Source organism: Eleginops maclovinus, chromosome 4 (genome assembly GCF_036324505.1).
Source record: "Eleginops maclovinus isolate JMC-PN-2008 ecotype Puerto Natales chromosome 4, JC_Emac_rtc_rv5, whole genome shotgun sequence".
NCBI lineage: Eukaryota > Metazoa > Chordata > Actinopteri > Perciformes > Eleginopidae > Eleginops > Eleginops maclovinus.
The window spans coordinates 1,545,405-1,558,031 of NC_086352.1; the positions used below are offsets into that span (position 1 = coordinate 1,545,405).

A 12,627-nucleotide genomic window follows, 5' to 3' on the forward strand; every position below is an offset into this window, starting at 1 on the left:
AACGCAAACATTCCTCTTCCATTTCTTTCCATTGTGGAACATCCCTTGTTGCAAAATAAAATTTAATAGTCCTTAACTGTACTGCCCAATAATACCATGTTATATTTGGACACTTTAAACCTCCATTACTATGTGTTAGGTGTAACAGGGATAGTCGAATTCTAGCTCTGTTGTTTTGCCAAATGAAACCAGAAAATAGCTTATTAATTTCCTTTAAAAAACCATCAAGTGGAGACATCGGAATGTTCTGAAATAGATACAGTATCTTAGGGAGTATGTTCATTTTTATAATGTTGATTCTACCAATCAAGGATAAGGGCAGGGACGTCCATCTATTAATTGACTCTGTTATTTCCTCAGTCAATGATTCATAATTGAATTTTACAATTGGAGCTAATTTGGACCTAATTTTTATTCCCAAATATGTAAACTGATCCACCACTTTGAAATGGGAAGCTTCTCTAAGTGGATTTTCTTTCTCTCTCTCGTCAAGTAATAAAATTGAGGACTTGGAGTTGTTAATTGTGTATCCTGAGATGCCACCAAATGTTTTTATTAACTCCAGCAATACAGGAATAGATCTACAAAGTTGTGAGACAAACAGAATAATGTCATCCGCATACAACGCTAGTCTATGCTCTGTTTGACCAATTGTTATTCCAGCTATTTCAGTATGTGATCGTACAGCTATTGCTAAAGGCTCGATCGCTAAAGTGAATAACAGCGGAGACAGAGGGCACCCTTGACGACATCCTCTTTTAATTGTGATCGGTTCTGATATATTTTTATTTGTTAATATTTCTGCTGTAGGGTTTACATACAACAGCTGAACCCATTTTAGAAATGTATTGCCATATCCAAATCTTTCCAAGACATTAAAGAGATAAGGCCACTCCACCTTATCAAAAGCTTTCTCAGCGTCTAAAGATAGGAGGGCCTTATCCGAGGGGTCTCTCAATCCTTGAATAACATTAAGGACCCTTCTAACGTTATGAAATCCTTGGCGTCCTTGAACGAACCCATTTTGATCTCTATGTATTATACTAGGTAATGTTTCTTGAAGCCGTCGTGCTAGAATTTTGCACAAAATTTTGAGGTCAGAATTTAATAAACTTATTGGTCTCATATTTTCACATCTGTTGTTGGGCTTCCCTGGTTTTGGCAACAGTGTTATTACCGCACCGGTCATAGATTTTGGTAGGCTACCACTTTGAAATGCTTCCAAAAACACTTCTAGTAACGGCTTCAGTAATTTGGACTTAAATTTCTTATACAGATCAATTGGTAATCCATCTGGGCCTGCCGTCTTTCCTGCTTTCATACCATCAATAGCTGTGCCTATTTCCTCTTCTTTTAGGTCTGCCTCAAGTTCTTCTACGAGTTCGGCAGAAATAGTTGGAAATTTCAATTTATCCAGGAATGAATTTTGGGACTGCGGGTCATATTCTACTTGAGATTCATATAAATTTTCATAGTATTTTCTAAATTCCTTATTTATTTCAGTAGGGTCTATTATAGTATCCCCATTATTATTTTTAATTGAAGCAATAGTTTTCCTTGTTTCTAACTGTTTTATTTGCCAGGCCAACAGTTTACCGGGCTTCTCTCCTTGTTCATAGAATGTTTGATTAAGCCTGATCATATCTGAGGCTGCCCTATCTGCAGATAGTTTGTTATACTCTGCTCTTGAGAGCAGTAATTCTTTTTCCACAGCAGGGGTTCTATTCCTAAAGACCTGTTCTTGGAGAGTTTGTATCTTAAATTCTAACTGCTGTCTCTTTAGCCGCGATTCTTTAGTTTTGGATGAGGTATAGCTAATTATGTGTCCTCTTAAGAAGGCCTTAAAGGCATCCCACTTAATACCTGCGGTTGTTTCATTTGTGTTATCTTTAAAATAATTATCTATCTCATTCCCTACATACTTAATAAAGTTTTCATCTAGTAGCCATTTCTTATTTAGACTCCATCTAGGTGGATCCTTTACCAGCATCTTATCCACATAGATCAGACAACATGGACCATGATCTGATATTAGTATGCTACTGTAATAACAGTCCTGTATTCTAGAAACCAATGTTGCAGATACCAAAAAATAATCTATACGTGAATATGTCTTAAATGTACTCGAGTAGCAGGAGTAAGCAATATCATTGGGTTTGAAGTATCTCCATATGTCCAACAGATTCAGCTCTTTAATAAGATGACTGATAATTACTCTACTCCTTTTATGAGTTTGATCAACACCTGTGGATCTATCCTTTATCGGGTCCAGTGTGCAGTTCCAGTCCCCTGCTATTATGTAGTCTCCTGGGAGAGATGCCAGCATGAGAAGTAGATTTGTAAAAAAGCTGGGTTCATCTGCATTTGGCCCATAAATGTTTACTAGATTCAAGTTCACTGAGAGCAAAGATCCCTGGATGATCAAATATCTTCCATATTTATCTTTAATTATATCAGAGACTTGAAAAGGTATTGATTTGTGAATGAGAGTCATTACTCCTCTAGCTTGTGATGTAAACGATGCTGCATAGATGCTCCCCTGCCATCTCCTACTTATCTTTATATTGTCTTCTTTTAAAGTGTGAGTCTCCTGTAAAAAGACGATTTTTGAATCCATGTCTCTTAGCTTATTCATCACTTGTTTGATTTTCTTAGTTTTTTGTAAACCTCTACAATTCCAGGATATACATTTAAGTTCTACCCTTTGAGACATTCAGAATGTTACACCACAATATTCCCTCGATAAAGGTAACATGACTGAGAAGTTCAACATATTTAACCATCAAAACACACACTGAACTTACTGAACCACAAGAAACAATTAACCCCATTTCCCAACTGAATGGGATCCCCCCTTTAGCCTATGCTGCTTCCAGCTATTTATGGATAGATCCCTGGATCAATCCTATTGGCCTTCTTGTTATGAATTATATAAAAGAGAAAAATAAAAAATAAAATAAAACATAAAACAGTCAACTCTCTGTGCTCCTTGCTACAGGCCTGCAAAAATAAACACAACTGGGCATAAAGTGTATGTACAAGCTTAGTAAATTACCAGGATTTAGTACACTGACACCTCCTTTAGCCTTAACATGTGAATTAACGTTATTCAGAATTAAAAAACATAGATGAATAAGAAAATAAGCCCGGGAGCTGTACTCAATAGAGTCTCACCATAAATGAAAATAAAATTGAGGGCAACTCTCGGTCAAGAAGAGATCAAAAATGATCTTACTGTACAGTCCCTCTTACCATGCATATGATCCTACACCTGCCGTTATTTAACTTACATTGTGCGCTCAGCAACTGTCACTCAGTTCTCTTCATTCATTCCTCCAGCTTCTTCTTTGATCTTGTTTACAAACTCCTGCGCCTCCGTCGGTGTGTTGAAGGTGTGCGTTCGCTCTCTGTAAGTCACCACCAACTTAGCTGGGTGTGTTATGCCGTGACGAAGTCCCAGGCTCCGCAGCTGCTGTCGCACTGTGTCATACTTTTTCCGTTGTCTGTGCACTTCAGTCGCCAGGTCGTTGTAGAATCGGACGTGCTTGTTCTTGTAAAGGACATCTTTCTTCGACCTGGCTGCTTTCATCACAAGTATTTTCTGCTTGTAGTTCTGAAACTTCATTATTAAAGTTCTCGGTGGGTCTTCAGTGTCCCGTCTCGGTCCGACTCGGTGCGCTCTTTCCAACACTATCGGGCTTCGTAGAGGAGCCAAATCTAGCACCTCCGGCAGCCAGCTCTCCAGAAATGAGCAGGTATCCGGGGCCTCCGCTCCCTCGGGCAGGTTTACTAACCTCAGATTGTTCAGCCGTGATCTCGTTTCCATGTCGATAACTTTATCTTCCAGGGTTTTGTTCCATTTTTCCAGCGTCTGAACCGTCTCTTTTAACTTAGCTTGCTCGTCTTCCACTGTGGACAGCCGTATCTCCGCCTCCGTCACTCTTTCCGAACAATCAACCAGTTCTTTCTTAGTTTCTTCAACTGCGGTCAGAATGCCATCCAATCTGGTCGAAAAGTCGGACCTTAGGCTGTTAATTGCCATCAGTATTTCTTCTTTAGCCCCACCGAGCTCACTTCCACATTGCTCTGCAGGTGCAGCTGCTGCGTCAGAGTTAGCTTCTTTGCTAGCGCTGCGCTCCATGCTTTGCGTCCCGAAGCCAGTTAACTTCGCCTGCGTTGATGTTTTCCCTCTGTCCCTGCTCGTTTTCCCAGCGTTTGGCATCACCTCGTCGTACTCAACGTTCGCCTGTACTCTTTCAATGTCTATTTTGCAATTTACATCAGGATTTATTCAAGTTCGTAGCGGAGCGGAGTTGAACGTGACTCTCTAGCTCGCGGCCATAACCGGAAGTCAAGTTCTTGCATTCTTTGTGTTAACCGTCTCTCTCCAGATGATTTTTTAGATGCCACACTTCTCCTCTCATCTTTCTCTCCTGCTTCAAAGTCTGAGCCTGGCTGCTCGTGATGTATCAACATTAAATCACACTGATCATCAGCATTCAGACACAAAGGATCTTGATTAGACATTTTGACTTGTCATGAATTACCATAAAGTGCAAACAAAGTCAGTTACAGGCATATGAACGGCCACTTGGAAGTTTTGTTGTACCTTTAACACTTGACTTCACGAACAGAACATGAAGACTCTTAACTGCAATGACCCTTGTATAACAATAACAGTTCCTTTTCACGGACCTTGAGATATTTTCCTTTATTCTGGTTAGTCTTGATTACCTTTACCTTATTTTGGGGCTGTCCATCAACTATTCGAGGTATAAATGTCAAAGTACAGTTCAAGGAGCCACGTAGCAACCTGAATTCGCGCCAGGAGAAGATGCTCTTCTGCACACGGAAACCCGTGTTCCAGCAGGACAGCAAACTGTCCGAGGAAGCCGACGTCCGGGTACAGGATGAAGCACACTTTAGCCTGTAGCTCGCAGCAGGATCGGGGAACAGCGTTGCTTGCTGCGTCTTGAATACCTCTGATGGATCACTCTCTCACTGTAACTACTGTGGTTCAAATCACGGTACGAATCAAACTGACGTTCACACTTACATTTGTTGTTTCCTCATGTATGTTATGATGCACCGTGAAAACGTATTCGCCTGTTAACCAGCCGTAGAAAAACGCACACTTTTCTACGGCTCACAATTTTTAGCGCCGTTTTTGCTCTGAAATCAACACTTCACGTCCGGAGGTTGAAATCACGTGACTTCCGGCAAGATAATGTTATCATTTAACAAATACAACAAAGCTCACTCTTCAAAAAATACAAACCAATAAACAAAGGAACTTTTGAGCGTCAGCTACACGGTCCTGAACATGTGACCACCGTGATGGACCTGATCCACCGTCCCAGTAGGGACTGGAGCAGGCGGTTTCACAGTGGAACCTTTTTATTTTGTGTCGCTCTTACATTTCAGATGTTACATCTGAAACTGAGTAGGAACAGCCGCTTCCTTCAGTACTGCACGCTTTGCATATCGGCATCAACCTGTGCAAGGTTTCTGGAGCTGTGGTCCGAAATGCCGGGCACACAGTACAGTACTTCGAGCCGCTGAAGGAACAGAGTTAAAATACATTTCAACCACTGACTCCTTCAGGGTTCTGCCTTCAGTGAGGCAAACAGATGACATTTCCCCAGGGCCTGCCCTAGGCACAGGCAGTATAGGTGAATGCTAAGACGTATCCATCCATGGGGGGCGCCGGGCCTGCATTTCCCCTCACATTTCAGGGCACAGTACTTCTTTGTCATCCTTCCAACAGTAAACGGTCGACTGGCAGAGGGTGTGCCTGTTGGTCTTCTATAGCTATGGGTGTGCCAACTTGCCGATCTGTCTCCAGATTTAGTAACGTCAAAAGCCCCCGGAAGTAAAAAATGTAAACAGAAAAATCTCCAACGAGGCGTCGGAGGGCAGCATGGACACGTCTGTCCTGCTTCAGAGCTTTACTCTCTACAGGCTGTACTCTGAGGGTTTGTGACTCTGCAGACCGGTTACATGCAGAAAGCTCCATAACAGAGAGGACCAGCATGATGATAGGGGACCTTTAACACTAATGATTTTCATTCCTTTAACTTTACATTTTAAACGGAAACATTTAGAATTTATTTCAACTTATTTTTATATAAATGTCTTAATAAGTGTTTTTGCTTCAGTCTGGGTTATTTTATCTTCACCTTTTCATATTTATACAAATATCTTTATGTTATTACATTTTTTACTGAACTTTCCTACTTTCATCTAATGCTTATACCAACATTTATTTAGCTAAACTTATTTTATCTTTTATTGGACATCCACCCGTCCATCCATCCACCATCTTCTCCCGCTGATCCGTCAGGGTCGCGGAGGTAACAGCTCCAGCAGAGAGCCCCAAACTTCTCTTTCCCCTGGCCACATCAACCAGCTCTGACTGGGGGATTCCAAGGCGCTCCCAGGCCAGCGAAGAGATATAATCCCTCCACCTGGTCCTAGGTCTACCCCTCGGTCTCTTCCCAGCTGGACGTGCCTGGAACACCTCCCTAGGGAGGCGCCCAGGTGGCATCCTCACTAGGTGCCCGAACCACCTCAACTGGCTCCTTTCAACACGAAGGAGCAGCGGTTCTACTCCGAGTCCCTCCCGGATGACTGAACTTCTCACCTTATCCTAAGGGAGATGCCAGCCACCCTGCGGAGAAATCCCATTTCGGCCGCTTGTATCCGCGACCTCGTTCTTTCGGTCCTGACCCATCCTTCATGACCATAGGTGAGGGTAGGAACGAAGATGGCCCGGTAGACAGAGAGCTTTGCCTTCTGGCTCAGCTTCCTTTTCCTCACAACGGTGCGGTAAAGCGACTGCAGTACCGCTCCCGCTGCTCCGATTCTCCGGCCCATCTCACGCTCCATTGTTCCCTCACTGGAGAACAAGACCCCGAGATACTTGAACCCCTTCACTTGGGGTAAGGCCTCATTCCCTACCTGGAGTGGACAGTCCATCGGTTTCCTGCTGAGAACCAGAGAACCTTGCAACTACGTCAGGAGTACCCAGGGATAACATATCCCGGAAGGCCTCCTTCTTCAGTCGGACGGCTTCCCTGACCACCGGTGTCCACCAGGAGGCACCTAAAACCTTGAGACCAGCTTCGGCAATGGAGGCTTTGAACAACGCCCACTCTGGTTCAATGTCCCCAGCCTCCACAGCGATGCCTGAAAAGCTCCGCCGGAGGTGTGAGTTGAGGCCTCCTGGACTTGGGATTCCTCCAGACGTTCCCAGTTCACCCGCACTACACGTTTGGGCTTACCAGGTCTGTCCAGAGGCTTCCCCTGCCACTCGACCCAACTCACCACCAGATGGTGATCAGTTGACAACTCCGCCCCTCTCTTCACCCGAGTGTCCAAACATGCGGCCTCAGGTCCGATGATACGATAACAAAATCGATCATGGACCTTCTGCCTTGGGTGCTCTGGTACCACGTACACTTATGAGCTTCTTTATGTTCGAACATGGTGTTTGTTATGGCCAATCCATGACGAGCACAGAAGTCCAGTAACAAACCACCACCCCGGTTCAGATCGGGGGGCCGTTCCTCCCAATCCCGCCCCTCCAAGTGTCTCCATCATTGCCCACGTGTGCGTTGAAGTCTCCCAGCAAGACTAAGGAGTCCCCTTCAGGAGCCCCATACAGGAGTCTTTTCAGGGTCTCCAAGAAGGCCGAATACTCTGAACTGCTGTTTGGTGCATAAGCACACACAACAGTCAGAGTTTTCCCCCCCATGACTCGCAGGCGTAGGGAGGCGACCCTCTTGTCCACTGGGGTAAACTCCAACAAAGCGGCACTCAACCGGGGGCTTGTGAGTATCCCCACACCCGCTCGGCGCCTCACACCTTGGGCAACTCCGGAGAAGAATAGAGTCCAACCCTTATCCAGAAGTAAGGTTCCAGAGCCGACGCTGTGCGTAGAGGTGAGCCCCACCAGATCCAACTGATAACGCTCCACCTCCCGCACGAGCTCCGGCTCCTTCCCCCCCAGAGAGGTGACATTCCACGTCCCCAAAGCCAGCTTCTGTCGCCTGAGTCTGGTCCGTCGAGACCCTCTGCTTTCACTGCCACCCTTCTGGCAGCGCACCCGACCCCATCGTTGTTTCCCGTAGGTGGTGGGCCTGCGGGACGGGGAAGCGGAGGTGTTGCCCACGTTGCTTTTTCTGGCTGTGCCCGGCCGGCCTCCATGGCAAGCCCGGCCACCAGACGCTCGCTGACGAGTCCTCCTTCTGGGCCTGGCTCCAGAAGGGGTCCTCGGGCTTCCTCCGGGCCGGGTATCCTCGCTGTCATGTTTGTTTTCATGAGGTCTTTTGAACCAATCGTAGTCTGGCCCCTTACCTGAGACCAATTTGCCATGGGAGACCCTACCAGGAACACAAGGTTCCAGACAACACAGCCCCCAGGTTCATCGGGGCACACAAACCTCTCCACCACGATAAGGTGCTGGTTCTCTGGAAGCTCAGGTTTTATTGGACAGTATATAATTATATATATATTTGACAAGTTCTTTGTGAAGTTTATTGTTGTTACCATGAAGATCTGAGGACTCTGACCACCAGGTGGGGGGAGAGCTACATTTAGACCACACTGTCCACCATCCAAAGTCCCCCTTCAGGAGTTCCTTGTGTATTGATTTAAATCAGTATGACGTTATAGGCAGTATTGAATCTTACATGCTGTTCTTTTATATATCTTCTCCTCTTCACATGTGTATAGACTTCTTCCTGCACCATTTCTTTCTATTCTTAGTTTTATTTCACCATTTTAATTAGTTTGAATTGTTTTATATCTTATGTACATTATGCTGAGCTGTTGGAGGAGCTCGGGCATTGATTTGTCTTGCATATCTACACGGCAGAGGGGGCAACAACAAAAGACACAAAGGCATTGAAGAGGACTTGAAATAATAGAGACAGATATTAGAGAGTCCAGATTATCAATATGAAATAAACTGGGACGTGTTTTGAAGGCAGGAATATCTGCTGATTAGAACAACCAATCCCCCACATGAGACCAAAACCATGGAGAGACTTCTACTAAACCCACCTACAGCTAGCATCACGATGTCAGAACACATGTCATATAAAACACAGCTGTGGTCAAATATGTTCCGGACTTTCAATTGTAACACAATGTGAAAAGGGAATCGCTGTACAATGAAAATGTCTTCATCAACTGAAATCACTTCATTTCTAAAAGTGAGGTGTAAAAATAATAAATACAATAACACTTTAAATACGGTGGACCTGTCCCCTTGGGGGGCAGGGAGGCAGGACAGTACACACACATATAAAACAAAGAAACTAGAAAGGACCCGGGCAGCAGAGGGGACTCCAGGATTGGCAGACAGAGAACACAAAGGTATTCACAAGACAAGACACAGCTGGGGGGGCAAGCCGAAACACGGACTACAGGTGAACACAATGAGACAATCAGGGGGAATCTAAAAGACAAGAAGTAAACAGGAAGTAAAACAAGACAAAGAGAGGGAAAACTTTCAAAATAAAACAAGAAACACTAAACCTAAAAACATGACAAGGATTTCCAGAGGACACAGAGGACACAGAGGACACAGAGGACACAGAGACACAGAGGACACAGAGGACAGAGGACAGAGAGGACACAGAGACACAGAGGACAGAGAGACACAGAGACACAGAGGACACAGAGACACAGAGACACAGAGGACACAGAGACACAGAGGACAGGGAGGACACAGAGACACAGAGGACAGGGAGGACACAGAGACACAGAGGACAGAGAGACACAGAGACACAGAGACACAGAGGACACAGAGACACAGAGGACACAGAGGACAGAGAGGACACAGAGACACAGAGGACACAGAGACACAGAGGACACAGAGGACACAGAGACACAGAGGACAGAGAGACACAGAGACACAGAGGACACAGAGACACAGAGGACACAGAGGACACAGAGGACACAGAGACACAGAGGACACAGAGACACAGAGGACACAGAGACACAGAGGACACAGAGACACAGAGGACACAGAGGACAGAGAGGACACAGAGACACAGAGGACAGAGAGACACAGAGACACAGAGGACACAGACACACAGAGACACAGAGGACACAGAGACACAGAGGACACAGAGACACAGAGGACACAGAGACACAGGACAGAGAGGACAGAGAGACACAGAGACACAGAGACACAGAGGACACAGAGACACAGAGGACACAGAGACACAGAGACACAGAGGACACAGAGACACAGAGGACAGAGAGGACAGAGAGACACAGAGACACAGAGGACACAGAGACAGAGACACAGAGACACAGAGGACACAGAGACACAGAGGACACAGAGGACACAGAGACACAGAGGACACAGAGGACACAGAGACACAGAGACACAGAGGACACAGAGACGACACAGAGACACAGAGACACAGAGGACACAGAGACACAGAGGACACAGAGACACAGAGGACACAGAGGACACAGAGACACAGAGGACACAGAGGACACAGAGACACAGAGGACACAGAGGACACAGAGACACAGAGGACACAGAGGACACATAGGACACAGAGGACACAGGGACACAGAGGACACAGAGGACACAGAGGACACAGAGGACACAGAGGACACAGAGGACACATAGGACACAGAGGACACAGAGGACACAGAGGACACAGAGACACAGAGACACAGCATAAGCAGTGGGGGTTCTGTACCTTTTGTTACTGGGGGGTCCGGCTGGGGCCTTATGAGAGTGGCACAATAAACCAGGGTTAAAAAACCGTTTGAGATAATGGTGTAAAAATAAACATGAAATACAGAAGCCGGTATTTCGTTCAGTAGTTCTTTTGCAGTATTTGTTTTTTTAATTTATAAAAGATATCAACAGTACTTCAGGGTTTAGTCTAAACCAGTATCAGGGTCCCTGCTCCTTCCTCTGGGGGCGTGCCCCTTCAAACCACAATGCAATGAAAAGGTCCGATGTCTGGTCAGACGGCCGAGACAGCTTTGTGTTTACGGAGAATAAACAGGGGATGGGTGTCCGGTGGGTCTGCTCACTTGTTCATGTGATATCTGTTTTATTATCCCCCTTCCCCCCCCCCCCCCCCGTCTCTGTGCAGTGCCGCCTGCTGTTCGCCTCACTGCAGGAGCTGGTCGACCACATCAACGACTTCCACGTGAAACCTGAAAAGGATTGTGGGTACTGCTGCCAGTGGGAGGGCTGCCAGCGTAACGGAAGGGGCTTCAACGCCAGGTAAACACACACACCTCACACACCCTGCAAACACCGCTCTACATGTGTGCTCTACATGTGTGCACCCTCTCTCCGCTCGTCTCTCTTTGGCTCGTTCAGCGCGGCATGCGTCATGCAAATGTTCCCATGGTGTGACTTTCTGACCCGGGCTCCGCTTTCTGATCCTGTTGGTCCTGCATCCCGTGACTTGATCTATGAGCTGCGAACACAGAGATCAGCAGCCGGGCCTTCAGAACACATACAGACAGATAGATAGAATGGGAGGATGAAACCCTCTGTATTGTCACATGCACACAGCAGAGCACACACAGTGAAATTGGTCCTCTGCATTTAACCCATCCTAGTACTAGGAGCAGTGGGCAGCTATTGTGCAGCGCTCGGGGAGCAATGGGGAGGGGGGATTGGAGGTGTCCGGTGCCTTGCCTTTCCATATTTCAAGTCTGTTCGGGGACTTGAACCGGCGACCCTACGATTCCCAGTCCAAACCCCTAGTGACTGAGCCACTACTGGACAACATGATACAGATCATGTCCCATGAAAAGTAGTGTATGTGTGTGTGTGTGTGTGTGTGTGTGTGTGTGTGTGTGTGTGTGTGTGTGTGTGTGTGTGTGTGTGTGTGTGTGTGTGTGTGTGTGTGTGTGTGTGTGTGTGTGTGTGTGTGTGTGTGTGTTAACAGAATGTGCTTTATGATTGACAGGTATAAAATGCTGATTCATATCCGCACACACACCAATGAGAAGCCACACCACTGTCCCACCTGCAACAAGAGCTTTTCACGCCTGGAGAACCTGAAGATACACACCCGCTCACACACAGGTGAGCAACACACACACACACACACACACACACACACACACACACACACACACACACACACACACACACACACACACACACACACACACACACACACACACACACACACACACATATACACACACACACACACACACACACACACACACACACACTTCCTGTCTGTCCCTCCCTTGTGCTGAGCAGCGGTGTGTTATGGAGTATCAACAACCTCCAATCAGAATCGAGTATAATGAAGCTGTGTCATAACTGTAGATAACAGTTCAATCAAAAGCTTAAGAGCAGTTCCTTTCAGGTTTGATAGAGCTGCTGATGCTGTGCAAAGTATCAGCACATAATGTGGCCCTCCATCATAGCTCTGAAGTAGTGTTTCCTTCAGGCCACACCTCATTTCACTCTGCTGGACAAATACACCTTTTGTTGCCGCTGATGCAGAGTACAAATAACAGCCTGGGTGGATGTGATAGTGTGTACAGTTCAGTGTGTGTTCAGCTTAGTATCCCCTCTGGGAGTGGTTCAGTCTCCCCTCTCTATTAGCCTTTCAC

The 12,627-nt window shown here is 46.0% G+C and overlaps 1 protein-coding gene across 3 annotated transcripts in view; it reads left to right on the plus strand.

The window, feature by feature from the left end:
* Positions 1 to 12,627, plus strand: part of LOC134862751 (zinc finger protein GLIS2-like) — a 38,066-nt gene that overhangs the window by 17,894 nt on the left and 7,545 nt on the right. For all 3 annotated transcript variants that reach the window (XM_063880826.1, XM_063880825.1, XM_063880827.1), the window contains exons 5-6: positions 11,133 to 11,266; positions 11,964 to 12,082. In XM_063880826.1, coding sequence (XP_063736896.1) covers positions 11,133 to 11,266; positions 11,964 to 12,082 — 253 coding nt within the window. The remainder of the gene's footprint in view (positions 1 to 11,132; positions 11,267 to 11,963; positions 12,083 to 12,627) is intronic.